The 19,569-nt window shown below is 42.0% G+C and overlaps 1 protein-coding gene and 1 long non-coding RNA gene across 9 annotated transcripts in view; one reads left to right on the top strand and one right to left on the bottom strand.

The window, feature by feature from the left end:
* Positions 1–19,569, bottom strand: part of CNTN4 (contactin 4) — a 349,563-nt gene that overhangs the window by 72,434 nt on the left and 257,560 nt on the right. For all 7 annotated transcript variants that reach the window (XM_029995893.2, XM_029995899.2, XM_029995894.1 and 4 more), the window contains 3 exons: positions 13,199–13,402; positions 5,873–5,975; positions 5,051–5,235 (listed from right to left, as the gene is read on the bottom strand). In XM_029995893.2, coding sequence (XP_029851753.1) covers positions 5,051–5,235; positions 5,873–5,975; positions 13,199–13,402 — 492 coding nt within the window. The remainder of the gene's footprint in view (positions 1–5,050; positions 5,236–5,872; positions 5,976–13,198; positions 13,403–19,569) is intronic.
* LOC115333235 lies at positions 5,983–12,864 on the top strand. 2 transcript variants are annotated; one of them, XR_003920722.1, is made up of 4 exons: positions 5,983–10,026; positions 10,265–10,598; positions 11,899–12,126; positions 12,242–12,864. It is a non-coding gene; the product is annotated as an uncharacterized LOC115333235 (long non-coding RNA). The 2 variants fall into 2 exon arrangements; XR_003920721.1 differs by having other exon boundaries at positions 10,718–12,126.

The following is a 19,569-nucleotide window of genomic DNA, read 5'->3' as shown; positions in this document are numbered from 1 at the left end:
GGCCAACCGCCCCTTTCTGGAAGGACGGATTTGGCTGTTGCCAAGCGTTTAAGTGGCGATTAACCAGGAGTTAAATTGGCGCAATATTCTGAAACAACATAGGATTTGAGAACTTTAAATAAAATGAACATGGAGATGCTTGAAGGTGAGAAATCAGTTGGCAATATATCTGCGTAACAGGTAGCAAACTGGGTTTTCTAGTGAGGCATGTAAATTGTAATTAATAATAAAATATATACTTGTCCTATTTATGTGAATTTTCTTGTATTTTTATCAGTCCAGAAACTCATTTTATTTCAAGTGGCTTTGAATTTTCAGCAAATTATTTGTGATCTGGGACCCAAACAGAGTACAGACATACAACTGCCTGATTTTCACTTATGCAAATTTCCTTTTTAGACTCTAGCCATAATGAAGAGCATAATATGATTTACATTTGAGGTTGTTTTATAGAGTGGCATAAAGTAGCTTTCACACAAATAAAATACAGGGCCACTGATGAAAGGGGGACTCTTTTCACTGCAAAATTAAGGAGATGCATAAATTCCTGGTGGGACTTTGATTTGAGAAGTATTTAATCTGAAAAGTGGTCCAGCCAATTAAATGCCTTCTGCTGAATACCTTACAAAATGCTGCAAAGAACTGTAATCAGTTACAAATAAGTCTGTCTCTCTGCTAATGTGGATGCTGCTTCACTGACGCTTTTAGAAACCACTTTAACTCTAATTTTTTCCTCCTCACCTTGGCTTGCCAGCAAGGTGCTGGGTAGGTACTGGATGAGCTCAGGCAAGAGGGATGCTGGAGGACCCTGGAGCAACACAGGTGACACTGAGTCAGCACCCGCATCCGAGCAGGCCAAAACCGAGCTGTTTCGGTACTTGGTTGGATATTTTCCCGCTCTTCTAGGCTGCATAAGACAGCGTTGATCTGACTGGAAAGCCCAATGCCAAATTGCATGGTTTTGGTCATAATTCTGGCAGCCGTACGTTCCCGGAGGTGGTGCAGCTCCTCAGCCCCAAGCACCCCTGCCTGTACTGGGGTGCCTGTTCCCAGCCCAGCAGACCTGCCTGCATGGCGGAGCAGCCTCCCCCAGTGCTGCTTTCTTAGTGCTGTTGCTACCAGCCCCATTGAACATGCTTATATTTGGATCATCTTGACCTGCAGCTATTTTTCCCTGTTTTCCGTTACTCAGACTATACATGTCATTGGGGTGGGGGATATCAAGATGTTGCATTGTCTCATCAGATAGAGTCGATACAGGAAAGTCTAAATGCATACTGAAGTGGAGCCCAACCAGTAAGCACTGGCACAACCATCTCATTTCACACTTTGCATAAAAAGATACACTCATATTTTAAAAAAGGCCAGGAGAGCAATACGATGGTGTGGTAGTATGGAGACCTTTAATGATGGTCAGTGGGGAGAACCTGGCCAAGGCACGTCAGCAGAGCTGTAGAGGGGTAAAAGGCTCTTGTCTGTCGCGGGAAAGGCTTTGAGCACAGAGATAAGCAGCCACAACAACGCCTTATGAGTTTGTTGTGCTTGTGCATCTGCCCATTGCCTCTTGTCATATGCTCAGGACAACCTTTGGGTTGCGACTGTCTGGCGAAGGAAGATCTGAATGAAATGGCATCTAAACTTAACATGAATAAAACAACGTCCACAGTGATAATAAATAAGCATCTCCTTGATGCTGGTTTTATGAACAAAAAGGCAATTTCTTTTTAAATTAGCAAAAAAAAAAAAAAAAAAAAATTGTTGGCATTGTTTTTGCTCAGCACATAAATCTTAGCCTCACGGAGGGTTATCAAATTTAAAATTTATGAGCAGCCAGATTAAAAATAGAATCAGGTCAATGGGAGTGCTTCTGAAATGCTGCGCGTCAAAACACACAGCTGACGGCACGGTGGACCCTCGCTGCTGAGTTCAATGGCAAAGCAGGCACTCGAAGCAGAGGCGTCGGTGCAGCCAGCGCCGTGGCAGTGATGTGCTCCGGCCGTGCCGATGCTGGCTCACACCAGGGACCTCACCTGCCTCAGCCACAGGGATTTGGCTGGCATGGGGTCTGCGGGGAACAAGCTGCGAAGTCAGGAACGCAGCACGACGTGCACTTATGGCTGCTAAACGAGGGTGGCAAAGAAGAGGTTTTGCAGTTTAATTTGCTAACTCTCAGGAGCTAATTTGAGGTACGTGGTATCTGGTTAGGAATGGCAGACAGAACAAGAGACTTACGGGAAGAAAACAAGTGATATGTTGTTCAGAGTTATAATAGTCAAGGAAACAGGTATAAGTCACTGTAATTGCATTAACATCAACATCTCTTCTATCATGAAGGTCTATCTATCAAGGAGGACATACAGCACTCAGAACAAATGCTTTTGGAGGGCAATAAAATACAGCCTGTTGCAGGGGCTCAAAGCACAGAAAACGGAGGAAGAACAGATCTTACACGTTTAATTAACCTTTCCTGCTGCAACAAGAATGTCAAACAACTTCAGTGTCACTGATATGCTAACAGAGGAAAAAATAAACATTGATACAAGAATGAAATACAGCAAAAGCCAACCTTCCCTGACAACTTCCAGGAGCACTGAAAGAAGCTGACAATGGAGGCAACGCTGGGTTATCTACAGCAAGCAGGCAAATTTGAATTTCATTTTCTTTTTCTTCGTGGTTTTTTTTTTTTTTTTTTTTTTTTTTATTTTATACTATGCAAAGAGGCGGATAACCAAGTTTAAAGAAGTCACACCGTTAGAGCCAGATTGTGATCTCCAGGGCACGCGTCGTGACAGAGCATGTCACCGCATGTAGACAGCATGTCCGACCGCCCGTATTACCTCCTCCAGATCATTCCCTGCTCCGGGTGCTAGCCCCAACCCACCAAAAGTAACCTGAAAAGCTCTGCCAAAATTACAGTTGTACTTCAATAACAACATAACACTTCTCAGCTTTAAAAAGAAAAATTATTAAGGAAAATTACTTACTTTGTTTCAACTATTCATATAAAATGTTAACAGTAACTTACTTTCCCTAAAAAACTTTCACTGCCACATGGAACTCCAAAGCCTAGCTTACAAGGCAAGTTTTTTTTTTTTTAAGAGATCTGTTTTCAGTACTAAACGGCCACCAAACACAAGCTATCCTTGAAAACTGCATACTTATAAACTAGTAACTCATCATCCTCAAGACAACAAGGATGATATTTTAGTCAATTATCTTTAAAACCAGTAACCAGCAGAGGTGGCAGGCTAACACCTCTCCATAGGGAACTCCTCCGCTCACATGAAGAAAAGCGGATGTAAAGATAGTTCCCAGAATCACAAACAGAAGGAGAGGAGGACACTCCTCTTCCCATAAAATCTTGAGCTTCTTTGCTGAAATGCCATCTTGAGTGTGAAAACCAGCACTAGCCACAGTGGCAGCTTTTGTGTAGGATCTGGAGTCCTCCAGCAATGGAATCCAGACTGGTAAATTCATTATGGTAATTAGATTATAACTTAATATATGCTATGGTGGGAGTATACCAAAGGCTCAATTTACTGCTTTGCAAGGAAGGCAGGTTTGGCTGTGGGTTGAGCAAAACTGTAAAACTGATGAGTCTTTTCATTTACTACTCACATGCGAAAAATCAGGAGAAACATGCATTGTTTGATGAACAGAAAAATAAATCTTCAAATCTTTTAATTAAAAAAAGAAAACCCAGTTTGAATCAACCCCAGGTTCTTTGCCTAACATGAAGGATTTCACTTTGTTTTTGTTATTTCACTCCCTTTTAAAAGAAGAAGTGTTCATTTGAACTGGAAGCCCCAAAAGTTCTGACTTCTAAATGGAAGTATTTTAGAAGTATTTCCAATTTTAAAACATCCTTATATATGCCTTAAAAAAAAAAAAAATTACATTACTCACCAAATTCAATCCATTTTTGCCAGGAAGGTTAGTTCCTAAACTCTTTTTCCGTGGCAAATCTACTATAAATCAAAAACATTCTTCTCATCTCTGGAGTTCAACCCAATCTTCCCTGCTTAAAGAAGTTGGGCCCTCAGGAGCATTTGGGGGAGAAAACACTGAATTTCTCTCCCTGTGTTCAATAAAAAATGACACTCTATTATGCTCCTGAAGACGGTAACAGGGCAGCAACAAAACAAAGATTTTTATGATGGTGGGCAGATCTCCGCACACCTACATGTGGGGCATGTAACCTGCAGCCTTCTCCCCTCCAAAAAAACATCAAACAGAAACTAAGCACCAAACCAACAGCCCATTCGTACCTCTAAAACCCCTCTCTGTGACTCTCATTCCTCTCTACATGGGTAAATCCACAGTAACTCAGAACAGGTAAAACTTTCCCCCTGCAAGCTTGGTTCATCTCCTAGAAGCATTTAATTTGCTTTGCAAGATGGGTCTGTTTCCAGCAGAAATGTGGGGACAGGCAGCCACTTGTATCAGGATTAGAGGTACTAACGCATCTTCTACTTAACACAGAAGGCCTATGAAGCTGAAATTTTACATTTTTATTGTGACCGGATCAATGGCTCTGATTCCAGTGTAAGAAGAGCAGGTGTAGGACGTCTTTGGTTGAAGAGGAGTCTGCTGGCTCCGACATGGTTAAATCCCAACTTTCCAGGCTGTGCAACCAGTGATCCGTCTTGAAAGCAGTCCTTAACTGATTATAAGCCATTAACATTTATTAACACAAGCTGGGGCAACACATAGGTAATATATCCCAAGTTGTAACCACGACAATGCTCTACCAGAATACCTGCTTTACCTTCACAGCCACAAGAAGGCAAATGAGGCGTTCACAAGTGTTTTCTGCATGTTACCATGCCAATGTCCTTCCAGCAATGCGCTTTTGCTCCAACTGCTCTGATTCTCAATTAATATGCACCATTCAGACAGGTTTTATTTCAAATTACACCCTTTTTGAGATGTGCTGTTTGTAAAAGAAAGTAATTTTAAAAATATCCCCCAAAATTACTTTCTCACAAAATATTTACTGCATATTGCACTTGATACAATAAAACTCCCTGAAAGCAGGCAGTCTGCTTACCATAAAATGTCAGTTGTCCTCGTGCCACGTTTTTCCCTCTCACATTTTCAGCTACACACTCATAGAGTCCAGCATCTTCTTGCTGAAAATTTGGGATTTCAAGAAGTCCACTTGATCTGTGTCTCCTGGCTTTTCTGGGTATCTGTTTCCCATCCGCTCTCCTCCAGCTAATCGTAGGAACTGGGCTAAATAGGAAAATTAAAGCAAAATAAGACTTGCAGAAAAAGCTATGGGTCTTGTTCTGATAAGCTCTCATTTGATCAACTTAACACTGTTTCAGGTTTGAGGATGATGAAGACATGGTCAGTCTGAAGACTCTGGCACAGGATCTGGAGCAGTTTTATTATGGGTGGCTTATATATAATATAAATATACACATGTATACCAATGGTGTATCACTCACATAGTCTTAAAAGCATGAGACTCTGTATTATTAAAATGCTTTTTTGACAAAGTTGAATTTGGGGTTCTGCTGTGACAATACATCCATTTTCCTACCAGTCCCACATTTTGATTTTGGAAGTGTTGCCAGTGTTTACTCTAGAAACAAGGGATGTGTTTTAAGTGTTGCATGAGACCTCAAAATAGGAGATGCACAAACACATCTTTACAAAATAAGTTACATCTTCTCTCTTCCTTGGGAGTTCGTATTTTTGGTGAGCAAAGCCCCTGCTCCCCAAGTCCTTTGTCTGCTATGAATGCTTGCAATAAGTAACTCCTGCTGAGGAAAGTGAATGATTAGGAAATCCAGCAAACTCTGCAATACAGCACTATGAAAGTGAGAAGCTGAAGCAATAATAATAATAAAGGATCTAAACTTACTTCCCCAAGGCAAAGCACTCCAGTTTCACCGTTGTTCCTTTTGCAGATGGAACTGTTTCTGGGAACTGCACTTCTATTTTCGGCTCATACTCTCCCATCACCCCTGTGAACATAAAATAGATGCTAAGGCTTGGTTGAATTTTTGCAATAAATTCACAAGTGTTCCCGTGCTAGCACAGAGCTGTTCTATACATCATTACTTGCCCAATTAATCCATTCATTTTAAACATGGCCTGTTTCTAACAGCCGTGTAGTGTGGGCTCTTTTCCCATTTACTGCCAGAGGAAAATCTGAACCAGCGCTCCACACCATCTGCCAAAGATTAAAATTTCTTTATGGCTCTGTTGCTTTTTGCTTTTGAATATTCAGGATTTTTGCAGGTACCTTGTGAAATAAGGAAAGCAATAACAAGGGAGGTTCACCACCTTCTAGAAAATGAAATGTGGAACAAATAGCCATTAGAAAAAGTTTTAAAAGCACTGGAGCTAATCAAGGCTTCTATTAACTTCAAGGATTTAGATGCGCAGAGATCATATACTCTTCGGGTAATTTCTTTATTTTTACTGCCCCAGTAAATCATGTATCATAGCAGCCTCTTTATGAAATTGTGTTTAAAAATTTGTGCACATAAAAAGGCCATTATATTCATGATAAATGGCTACATTTCTAGTCACTGTACTGTCTTAAAACCGGCACGTATAATTTCACCAATAGTGATTATCAGCTAATTGATGATTGCAGTTTAAATTTTAACTGCATGGTGCTTCCTGGATGTTGGCCAAGCACGGGGCAGGCGAGGAACGTGCGGGCTGTGAGGCGGGAACGGTACTGGATCAGACCAGATGAATACCACCAGTATGCACAAATACAGAAATGAGATAGCACGAGTAACACCGAAATGAAATAGAATGAGTTTGCAGAGATATTCAGGTAATTCAGGGCTGCTTACGGTGGCCTGTGATGGCAGTGCTGCTTCCTCTGCCCCTGCTTTGCAAAGAGGATGCAAGAAAAGCCTTTTTTTCTTTACTTTTTCACAGTTAACAGTTTTAAAGCTGAAAATGCTCAGTATGAGGCTTACATCAAGTCTACCTTTACTTGCTGACCTATATATTACCTGTTCTGGTGCAATAGCAAGTTACAACATCTTTTTTCCAAACCACTAATTGCAAATAAGCATTGCTGCCACATTATATAAAGAGTAGCTGCTGCACAACATCAGTCATCAAAATTAAATGCATTTATTAAAAATACGAATACTCCCTCCATAGTCATGTCCTGGCCAGCACATATAGCAGGAAACCCGTGAGTCTGTGTCAGCGCTCCAGCATTTACATACTATACAAACAAGAATTAGGGGGCACGCTACTCATTAGCCCTCTGCATGTTAACACTGCAGCCCTGAAGGGCTGGAAGCGTCTGTTACAGTTAACATCATGGAAGATCCCCTCTCTTCTCCCGATTGTGACTTGCCAAATCTTTGCAATCTTGCCTGAATTTCTCCAGACTCCGTGCTAAACGTCTGCTGGGCGAGCTTCAGCCGAGCCAAGAACAGCTACTGCCCAGTGGTGTCCGAGGGCAAGGCTGGCTGTGAACGTTTGGGAGCAGCAGCATTGTTTTGCTGGTATTAGAACTTACTGAGATCTTTTCCCAGAAGACTATTTCCACGTTCTGCAATGAAGACCACAAATTTGGCAGAGGAAGTGCTTTTGAGGCTACGCATCCCACGAAAGCCTGACCGGATTCAGGCAGCTGCCTCACTTGGGAAGATGCTGGCTTTCCAATGCTGGAGAAATTATGGTCTCCATCACCCTCTTCGAGATGGCTGAAGAGCTCCTCGGTGCCTGTGCCACCAGCCACCCCCGACAGCCCTGGCACGCGAGCAGAGGGGATGCAGCTCCCACCAAAACGACTCTGCAGGCTCCATTGGCAGCGAGCTGGAGGGTGGGAGATGACACGGCGGCCAAATAACATGGGATAAAGGGAGCTGGCCTGAGGAGCTGCCTGCCCACCGACAGGCCAGCTACAAACCAGTAGTCCTCAACAAGCAAAATCCATGAGAATGGCTCCTTCTTCTGCACCTCCTCCATTGCTGAGGCACGAACTCGGTCCCCTTAGGCAAAGCAGGCTGTAAAGTATAGTGTGACACTAACGGGCTATTTAGGAAATTAAGGCAGAATGTATTATTAATATGTTATTCACCTGACAGAGCAGGAGACAGGAATGGGAAGGAGGAAAAATGGCTTTTTTTGCCTTCTCTTCACTTGTTCCTTTTATTGTTCCTGTTTCTTTGCCTCGGGCTGTGACTGGAGAGCCCTAATCCCAGGGGTGACAAAACCCCAGACCAGGATGGGAAGGCTACCTGGGGCTGTAGGACATTGGCTCTGGCAACCGCTACTGCCTCTTACGACTGACTGTGAGGGCAGCTATTTTACCAGTGTTACTGCAAACTCTAACCACTTAAAAATCAGGACTCGTACCTGGAAAAATCACAAGGCTCCCAATGCAATTACAACCTACCTACACAGACACACATACATATAGGGTACGCTCTGAGTCCTGCCTTCTCAGCTTTACAGGAGAAACATCAGTGCAGTTGAGATACCTCTATCCCGAATGCAAGACCATTTCCATGCAGACAGTCCTTATTTTTCCTGCTGTTCCTGGGTGATTTAACATCTGACTTAGCTGTGCAGGTGGAAGGGACAGGGAAGAAAATAAAAGACTAAAATAGGCACGAGGTTTGTAGCTTGGAGAACGTTTCCAGTGTCATGGCACATCAGATGCTCTACATGTTTGCATTTCAGAGGCTTTCGTATTTTTCTTCCAATTTCAAGGCTTGAAAAACTTGCTTTTGGATGAAAGTCCCAGGAATTCAGAAGCAAGCTAATTTGTCTGAGGAGATGATATGCATTTCCTGACAACACCTGTGAAATGTTAAAGTTTAATTGGCCCATACAGCTGCCACTGATGGTAATTTTATTCCAGGACTATTTCAGTTCTTTCCTACTATATTACTGTTTTAATTCTGATGTAAAAAATCCGAAGTGCATTTTAAAGAGAAGAAGTAAAATACTGCAAGAGCAGTGGCTGTGAACACCTGGGTGTTCCTAACAGGCTTTGGCTGGTGTTTGCTGCAGGGTCGGGATGGCCCAGAGGGTCCCAAACATGCTGCCACGGCGGTGGGGATGGCATCCCCGGGTACCCATGGCCCTTCCCGGGATAATGGTGCGGAAACCGTGGCCTTGACAGGGACACGGCAGCCAGGGGCAGCCAGACCATGGACACTGGTTTATTAAATGGAGGAGACAGTGTTGCAGGTTTGTTCTGTTTCCTCCCTCTCTTCCAGTCCATATCCCACCGTGAACTGCCAGAATCTTGTTTGGGAAAGAGCCATTCAAATGTAAACCCTTTTTCTGTCTGAGCTGCAGTAAGTGCTACAATACTAGCGGACGCCTTACTTCAGGCTTTAGGATCATTCTCAGCCTTTGGTGCCATATATATTTAGCTCGTTATTTGATTTCCTACCATGAAAATAGCTCAGAGAGACCTTTCTCCACAACTGGTGCCAATTGGTATGGTCAGGACTAACTCGCATTCCTGCAGAACCCCAAGCCGAAACCCAACCTCAATACCTTGGGAAATCTAGAAAACTGTAATATCTTTTATTTTTTCCTTTTATACACTAGCACTTACATGATGTGAAAGGGAGAGCTGCTTGTCATTCCTCAAGACCTGTGCTGGAATATAGGTGCACATTTCAGGAGGACAGGTCCCAAACTGTAAATGTGCCATTTCAGGGACTGCTACACTTACATGATACTGTATTTAGGTCTTTCATCCACCTGCACTGCAAGCATCCTCACCGTCACAAATCCATACAGCTACATAAAAGTATTTAAACAGGGGGTGACTGCATGCATTTGTGGGAGGGAATTAAGAAGGCCAGAGGAAAAACGTCCTCTTCCCAGCACATGCTGTACTTTGTACACTGTATTTATCATCATCAGATAACCTCTGTCCATAGAAGCAGAGAGTTTGAGCTCACACTGACCGTGACAGCTGCCTCGGCACGGTCTGTTCCTACCACCATCCCCTAACCCTCTATGATATTTATCTCTCCAAGGAGGAAAAGCTGTCTGAGGATAACTAATGGGGTAAGAGGCACCTTCTGCTTCCACAGCACACCAACAGGGAAGGAACCAGAGTTCTGTCAACAAGAGCATGTACCAGTGGTTACAAAAAGCCGCTGCAAACAACATCAGGAGATCTATAATTCCGGAGCTTCGCAGCTGAAAACAAGCAAAAGAGAAGGACAAAAGGCACAGGTGGGGAAAGCAATCTGCCTACAGGATCTGATTTCATCCCCTACACCCATATCTTTTCCTTTTACAGATTACAGCTCAAAAGCCCGGCATTGTAAAGCAAGCAGCGCTTTAAAAAAAACATGCTGAAAAGTTGTTTTTCCAGGATGATTACATTCAAGCAAAATAACCATGACAAAGATGGCAGGTATTCAACGTAAAAAGCCTAAATGATTCACAACTGAGTCTAGGAAAATTACTGCCATAAATTGGAGAAGAAATGTGAAAAGAAACCTCGGGGTTCTCACGGGCGAGATTTCAGCCCAGCATATGCCGTCCTGCACACCCAGCCCTGCAGCAGTGAGCTGCTCTGGGTGAATGAGGACTGTTCATCTGTCCAAGGAGCAGTCTGAGCATTGGCAATGGTAAGAATGCCCACCACGTAAGTCATACATGTATCTGTTAAAACAGTTGAAATTCTTGATATCGAACAGCACAGGGTCAGCCAAACTGTGAGCATCTGAACTCTGTTTTCTTCCTACAGCTCCAGAATTGGGAATTTTTAAAGCTTTTGAGCGAGAGATTATCATCAGCACAAAAGGAAAGAGTCTTCTCTTTTTCTCTCTTCAACTTGGTGTGAAATAATTAAAAAACCAAATATAGGCGCTATTCTTAGTTCGACGTGACCAGTATTCCTCTTGCATAGTGTCTTCTTCCACCATTTATTTCTTTCAAAGTAACGGGGCTATGTATCAACTACAGGGACCCATAATTAATTCTGCATGACAGCAAAAATGTTTTGCATTTAAAAATAACTGATGTGTGAGAAAAACAGAATTTCACAAGGAGATGGTTGTAAAGTACCTGGATTTTTGGGGGGATTCACAGAAAGTATTTCAATACGAAGCCACCCAGGCAATAGCTTAGAAACTTCTAGCAACAGACACTTTTATGAAGGGTGCACTGGAGGAGGTCAGACTGTCCCAGCTGGAACACCAGCCCTCCAGCCCAGGGCTGAAGGGCCTCAGAGCAGCATCAACTCCTCCATAACTCAGGAGCTGCTGGGGGGGGGCAGGGGACCCCCAGCCCTTCTCCCGAGCTGCACCAGAGCCCCTGCAGACACGGCACCTTGCTGCCCGCCCAGGCAGCAGCCAGAGGAGCAGCTCAGTACATGTAAATCAGCTGGGAGAGGTACATTATGAATTTTTTCCCACTTAACTCACTAATTGAAATTAAATGGAACTGAAACATTAATTGTTGATGAGCTAGCCTCCAAGCCTACTAATTTAATGATAAAGTGTTGTAAGGAAAAAAGCATGTCATATATATTAAGATATACTGGACACGTCAGATATGGATACAAAAGATAAGCAAGACGCATTTGCCAGTGGAAATACAATGTGCCTCACATTTTACTCTCTTCTGTTGTTCACACTTCTGAAGCAACATACATAATTTCTCTTTTCAAGTGTGATAGCGTGTTATATCGGATTTTATAGAGATACTCTATGTGCCATGAAAAATTGAGACCTGCTGATTTTTAAAATGAAGCTTGCCTGTAATACTAGTGCATACTATTTTAAAATACATATTTAGCCCATGTTTGGCTTTCAGTAAAGCCATCTTTGGCTCTACAGATACAACAGCACCTTTCTAGTTTAACTCAGGAATGTATTCCCCAGCCCCTCAGAGGTTCAATTAAAGTTTCATATCTTTAATAAACAGCAGAGTGCACTTCAAAGGAATCGGAGAACATTCTTGTGAATTACCTCAGGAAGGCAATCGGTCCCTGTAAATAAAGCGGAGTGCACAGAGGAGCGATGCACTGGGGTAAAGCCCTTGGCGAGGCACTTTACAATCAGGCTGCCTAGCAATCATCCCAGCATCAGCCCCATCTCAGAACAGAAGCAGACATCGAGCTTGATTGTGATAAATGGAAGCACTTTCAGCTAGGTGAGGTTTGCATAAAAGTCCTGTTAATGTAATACTTAAAAATATTTCTTTTTCAACACTGAAAATGTTAGTATGAGACAAATTTAAATATTCCTCTTTATCTTTCATACATTAGATGACTTACTCTGGACTCAGAGGGACAGATTTACTGCCACTATGTTTATAGAAAAGCAGCCTGCCCTGTAATGGAGAGCAGATCTGGCACAGACCCGGAAAAGGAGCTGTCTTCACCCCTCCCAGCCTAACCACGACGCTTTCTTGTTACCGACAATGTTTCCAAACTCCCCGTCTGCAGGAACCACGTTAATGTGAAGGGGACAGCTATGGGCAGGAGGCTGGCAGCAACGAGCCTGTACTTTACAAGCAAGGAAATTTTGTCAAATACCACTAGGTGACAACGGATCTTCTTCTAGAAGAAGTTTCTAACAATGCATTTCTATTTCTGGAACAAACAGCCTAACTGTTATCCCTTAAACAGACAAATTTTAATTAATTTTAATTGCAAATTAACATGCAAATTTATTTTTCTTATCTACTTAAAAATGACGACGATACAAATCAATTGTCTGTATAAATTTAGAAATCCTCTTTTGGTTTCTTCTTGCTTTTTTGTATTATTCCACAGACTACTAAAAATAGCACTAATTCTGCTGGGAAATACAGGCCAAGCTAATAGTTACCGAAACAACAAAGTGCTTTTGTTCACTTTTGAGCTGCATAAAATGAGCAGAACTAGTATATCCAAACTCTGAAATCTATTTTATTTCCTGTCTTTGGCCAAGCGTCACCAGGTTTTTCTTTTATAATTATTGCCTGATACTTAGAGTTGTTCCAGTGGTGGGAAGAGCAACCTTGGCCACAGCATCATAAACCCCACTGCTGTCTATGACTTTCAACCACAGCTAGAGCAGAGGTCTCCAGCCTCACTGAATCTCTGTGAAGGGGAAAATCTCTCCCTTTACTCTGATATAAATACTTCAGGCCATTTCTTAACTTCTGGGTGACAGCTAGTCAAAGAAAACAAAACAAACTCTCCAACCCCAGCCCCCAATTCCCCTCCTGTGAGTCCTACCATCGTTCCTGAGGATGAGCGGGGTGGGGGGACCCAGGACCCTGCTGTTGGTCACCGTGTTCGTCACCACGCATGTGTAGTTGCCCACGTCCGAAGCTTCTACCTTTGCAATGTACAAATTCCCAGTCTCTTGCGAAACGAAGCGGCGATTGTCCTGGTGTACGAAGGTCGGGTATTCGTTGAAGATCCACGCGTAGGTGAGCTCTGGAAGCACAAGGTACCACCAGCGTTAGTGACAGGATGCACATCCTCACGGGCCACAGTGTGATGCTGGGCTCCATCCCAAGTCAGAGCTGGAGCCCCGAAAACTATTTTCTCCCTGCCCCCTTTGGTTAGGGAAATTGGATGTATTACAGCCCATGAAATGATAAAATGGCTAACATTTTGCAAGTTCTCATCTTTATGGCTACAAGTATGACCTCCCACTGTGACACTTCTGAGCCTGCACACAGATCTAATATTCTTGTGGCTCCTTCAAGTTCTTCCAATCCAGAATATAATGCATTTTACAAGAATCTCACCTTTTTGTCATGAACACTTCAGCCTGACTCATGACTCTCCTTTTGTCTTTCTTATTTTTTTTTCCTTTAAATAGACAGTTTGGAGGAGGATCTGCCGAGCTGTGTTATCACACACTGTATGTTTTATTCCTTTGGAATTTCTGAATCAGCAAAACACTGAACACTAAATTAAGCAGCTGTAATCTTCTATATGACTAATTAGACAGTACTCCATGTTTTATAAGGCATCTTTGGAAGTTATTTGAGCAATAAAAAAATAAGTGAGAGAGATGCCGCAAGTGGTTGCAGAGTTTGTAAATGAGGTTAATGCAACATAACCCTATTATATTTGCCTAAGACTAATGCCCAAACACCCTGAAAATGCTTGAAGAATTAAAGTGAATACAAGATTGCTGTAGTTTTCTAAGGGAACACTAATTATACTAAAAAGCGTATTCTTAGTTTAATACTCTAATGAGTCATAACTGTAATTGACCTCAACTACCATTAGGTACTTTGGAAAATATATTCTGCCCTCATGTTCCACTGTTTACATATATAAGAGGCTGAATGCAGATTGTTGGCTTTTATTTATTTATTTTTAAGAACAGGATTATAAAATGCCTGCTTAGACTTTTAGGAAGATATGATAATTATGTTTATGTGGGAATATCTAATCATCATATTTACACATGTGCATCTAATTATAAGTAACCTCATGCTGATGTCAAGAGGATACTCAGAGCAAACAAGGTACCACTTCTCAGCTGGCTTATTATTTTCTGCAAGTAGTTAAGGTTTTTTTTAATTTACTCTTGGTGAACAATTATCTTGTTCCTCCAGAAGCATCCAGCAATAGGTAAATAAACATCACTGCCCTGGAATACACAGAGGCATTTAAATTTGAGTGAATCTTCACACAGCAGGTTTCCACCAAAGCCCCCCAAGCTCTGCAATACGACAACATTTTGCATTGACTGTGGAATGGTGAATTGACCACATTCCTCAGAAAAACACAGGACTGGGATGGTCCTTCTGGATCAACAATCCCTGTCCCATCCTATCCTTCCCCAGGAGGTTACGTAGTCCCATGCATAAATATACCCTAGAAGCAGCAAGGTTTTTGGCTCCTGCTTTTCTGTTGTAAGCTGGTATTACTTTAATTGCTAAGAACCCTCTAATTTCCAGGTTAAATATTTTCATTACTAGTCTATAGCTATGTACTTCTGGGCTAATGATGCCTTTAGCTTAAAGAGTTCTTGCCTCTTCACTGGTGAGAGCCATCAAGAGCCCTTCTGCCTTCATTTTCAAGACAGGCTTTCCAATCTTCTAATCGTTGTAGCAGCTTTTCCTAGCCTCTGCCTTAGTTAAAAGTCTTGAATATTTGTGTCATTTGAGCTGAGTGCCAGGTTGGAAACCCTGGGTAAGCAGGTCACAGGAGAGCAGAAGGCAAATGTAAAGTTGCGTAGTAGTAAAGAGGTCTGATCAAAGACAGCACCAAATGGTGATAATCTGGGATTCCTCCACACAGAGGAACCCAACGCAGGGGGAACTAAGGGAGACCTATTTCTACAGCGCAAAACATCAAAATCTCCCCAAAAGCCATCTTCAAACTCTATTAATTTCACTACATAAAACTGAGGAACATAATGAAGGTCTGATGTTACACCTCTGCCTTCCTTTCATTACAACAAATCATTGTCCAGAAAAATACAACTGCCTGAATTACACAGAATTAGATATTAGGAGCAGTCCATTATTGCTATATAATATTTAAAACAACTGGATAAGACTCTATCTCTCTCTCGCTCAAATAACATGGGACTAATGGAATATAGAGCACAGGGAATAACGCAGACTGGAGCATCTGTAAGTGCATTTGCTTGTGTAGCAACATGTAAATAAATACTGTATCAAACTCACTTTGATTTCCTTAGAGATCCTAGTGCAATATTTATGGCTTTTCAAACTTGACGGATTTCTTTTGATAAGGTTTCACATACTAATTGCTCTGGAAGTGATAGACAGTTCACATCCCATAGGCAATTTGTAACAACTGTGTAAACAGACACTTAAAATACAGCCCGAGGTGGCTCCTGGTGACTGCATGTGATTGAAACGTTTACCGAAGCTACAGACACGGAGTCTTTCAGTACAAAGAACGAGCAGTAACAGGCAATTCGTGGTTCTCTAATTACACATTAGACTCTACATCCTCGAGGAATTTACTACAAACTTCCCCTTTCTAATTCTGGGCCCTTTTCATGTAATTTTGCCTAATTTACAACGCTTTTAATCTCCCCTTTAAAGCACATTCAAGTATTCACATTCAGAATATTATCTGAAGATTTCTGACCCATATTTGCTGCTTTTAAAGACAAGCAGAAACTCCACTAGCTGCAATCCCACTGCCAGCAGCAGAGCACCTGCCTGGTTATCCACTGCAAAGACCTATGTTGTACTTTGATACCGTACTTTTCTTCACTGCCCTGATGCCCTGAATTTCCATGACAGACCAGAATGAGATGAAGATTTTTGGGTGGCAAATCTTCACTTCTGTAATGATTATCATCAGCAAGGACAGGAGGATGGAGAAGTTACTTGCACGTTTTTGGTACAGATGGTCTACGTACCCTGGCTCAAGCCATCACCAGATGGAAGACATTCAACCCCAAAACTTTTCTTGCACTACTGACTACATCAAGAGCCTTTTTCATCTACACAAATCTATGCCAACGGATCACGCACACTTGGATACCTGGAATACCCACACTACCACCATTGGCACATGCTAGAAGGAGGAAAGTGGATTTCTTTTTGCGAAGAGAATGCAGGTTTCTGTGCACAGGGTCATAAGTTGCTAGGTATTTGCTCTACTGGTCCAGAGCAAAGACAACAGAGATGAGGAAGAGTGTCCTAAATTAGTTAACATCACTCACCTACTACAAAGGAACCCATGGAAAATTTGGGCTTGTGAAGAGCAGTGGAAGTAACAGGCATGTTAGCAGAAGCTCGATTTGACTTTGGCCAAGATGGATGGTGGAAGCAATGGGCACAAACATGCAGAGCCGCGAATAACTCCCAGATCAGACATGTGGCAGGAAAGCCCACTGCACACCGGCAGACCATTAACCTCTTCTCCACGCTCCCTCCTCTGCCACTGCAGCAGAGGCTTTCAGGAGAAGCTCAATCACGCAGAAATAACACAGTACACTTACCATTAATATTTATGTCTCTGGGCTAGTGATCGGCAGGAGAACATGATACGCAGTACGGGGCAGGCAGGCTATACACCTCAAACATTCATCTGTGCAACACCAGGCAGGAACAGTCTTGATTCAAAGCTCCACCGACAGCCTTTTATTCAAGTTGCTATTTGCAGAGTTGGTTTACTTAAACGTGTGTGGCAGCAACACCAAAAAAGAAGCCAGAAGCCTTTTTCTTCATTCTTTTTATCCTTTTCAGAGACTATCTCACACCAGTTGCTCATTCCATGCAGTACAGCAAACCCTGATGCTCAGGCTACCTCTGTGTTTCAGATCAAGTGTATTAACGACAAACACATACCCTGTATCCCACACAAATATCAATAGTATTTAAAAATAGAACCCAAGTCCTCTGCCACTATTGCATGGCTAAATATCATGGTTTAACAAAATTTAGAGCAGCCAGCAGTTGCCATCAACTTCAGCAATTAAAAAGGAAATAAATTATTCAAGCCACTTGAATATAGATTTAGGACGTTTAAGATATGCCTTTTCAATTTTATTACCAGAGTGCAGACAACCTCTTTCCCCCCACCCCCAAGAAGAAATGTTCTGAGCTGCTTGCCAGGGCACCAGCAGAGAAACCCGGCAGCCCTGTGCCACACTGCAGGGGTGGAGGGCAGCTGCATTTCTGGGGTGCTGCTGCAGAACCCAGCACCTTCACTCACCCTGGGGAAAATGGGAGACGCAAAGGAGTAGAAGTTGCATCACTTTGCCTTGCTGCATGGGTTTTGTCTGGGGTTTTTTTTTGTTTGTTTTGGGTTTGGTTTTGTTTTGTTTTTTCCTCGGCAAGGCACACAGACCTCCTGGGTCTGCTTTTCCTGATCACATTCAGATCTCGTCATTTTTCTATAGCATTCGATGATAAACTCTGTTAAAGTCTGAGTCTCTCCTGTGCTGCTCCCAGAATACTCTCTGCTCAAGACAAGAAACAAAGCTAAAGACACTGTAGATTTTAAACTTTCTCTAAATGATAGCAAGTGGTGAAAAAAGGTTACTGAAAGCTGAACAGAAATTCTGCTATGAGTAATTATTATAATTAGACAATATGGTTTGCCAAAATAATGTTCTCTGGTCTTCTGTCTTGTCACATGCATACTATTTTGTCTTTGCCTTGTCTTTGCCTTTCAGTACAAGAAACTCTTTTCTTGATTTTTTTTTTTTTTTTAAAGTCTCTTCCATAAAGTCAGGGCTGCCACTTAAAAAGGTCTCTGTAGCTATTATGGGAAAAGCTATTAAAACATCTAGATTATGGTAACCATAAAGCTGAATAGAAGAATGAAATTTTGAAATTAGTATTAGCCTAAAAATGGGGATCATTTATCATTTTTAATAAGAACATTGTGGTACAATACACTATTATTTTTTTATAGGCTTTACTGAAAGTTACAGAGATTAATCCAATCTTTAATGATTCCTATAATTTCTATGTTATCACCTACTATGTCACTCTCAAGTTGGACAGGCAGGAACTATTATCCAGTGTGAAACAAAAGATTTGCAGCATTTCCTGTAAATCTTGATGCATAAAAATTAGGTTTATTACGCATGGCAAGAAACAAATGTGAAAATAAGAAAATCTTCCCTTCATAACAGTCCCAAGCAACCCAAACTATAATTGCAGTAGTACAGCATTTTGGAAGAGCAGTACATAATTTTGAGACATTTTGAAGTAAAAGGTGAGGCTCATCCCGGTATGTTACAAACAACAATTTAAACCCAGATACAGCAAATACAGTAATACAGTTCCATGAGTTAGGTTTGCACTTTCCTTGATCATGCAGTTCTGTAAAATTATGATTCCTTTTTTATTTTTTCAAATGCAATTTAATCTTAAGTACAGGAAGTGCTAAAGTTTTGCTGTGCATTTTACTCCATACCTCTGCTTTCCCTGTCATATATGGGGCCCTTCCAGATACAGCCGACGGCAATAGCGAAGTCACGTGAACTTTTTCCTGGAGTGAAGCTATTCCCTCAACTATTGCAGTGCAACCGATGGTAGTGAGGAAGTAAATCTAGCATTTTGCTTTTATATGATTTAGTACAGACACATGTTTCTTGGCTCTGTGTGCATTACCGTCTGTGCCTGCCGCAATCTGGGTTTCCACTGGAGAAGCTGATGCACGCATGAGCCCAGCCCTTCTTCACCTTCTGGCATTTGCTGCACTTCAGGCTAGAAAGTGCCAAACATTCACACCTGTTGTTTATATATTCAGATATTATAACAACATTTTGCCACACAAAACCCCAACCATACCCCATATTCACACACAACCCCCAATCTAGTTCTTAAAAGCCATTCACATCGCAAAGTCATATCCAAGTCTGGCCAAGACAAATTTTCACTTATACAGATATAGGATAAAGTTGCCCTGAATAGAGTGAGGGAAGAACCTGGCCATGTGTAGCTTCAGCTGCCTGTGATAAAGCCTGGTGCAAGACTTTACCCTGGCAGAACACAACTGCAGTACAAACCCTGGCACACACAGCTAACGCCCCGTTAATACCACCTTTGTACAGCTCCGTGACTGCACCCTGTGATGGACTTGAGTGGGTAATGTCTCTGTCAATAGCAATGTTGTATAAACTTCATAAAAGACAGATT

The sequence above is a fragment of the Aquila chrysaetos genome, chromosome 20 (genome assembly GCF_900496995.4).
Source record: "Aquila chrysaetos chrysaetos chromosome 20, bAquChr1.4, whole genome shotgun sequence".
In the NCBI taxonomy this organism is placed as follows: domain Eukaryota; kingdom Metazoa; phylum Chordata; class Aves; order Accipitriformes; family Accipitridae; genus Aquila; species Aquila chrysaetos.
Note: the sequence above shows the minus strand (reverse complement) of the source record. Positions and strands in the feature narration are given on the sequence as shown.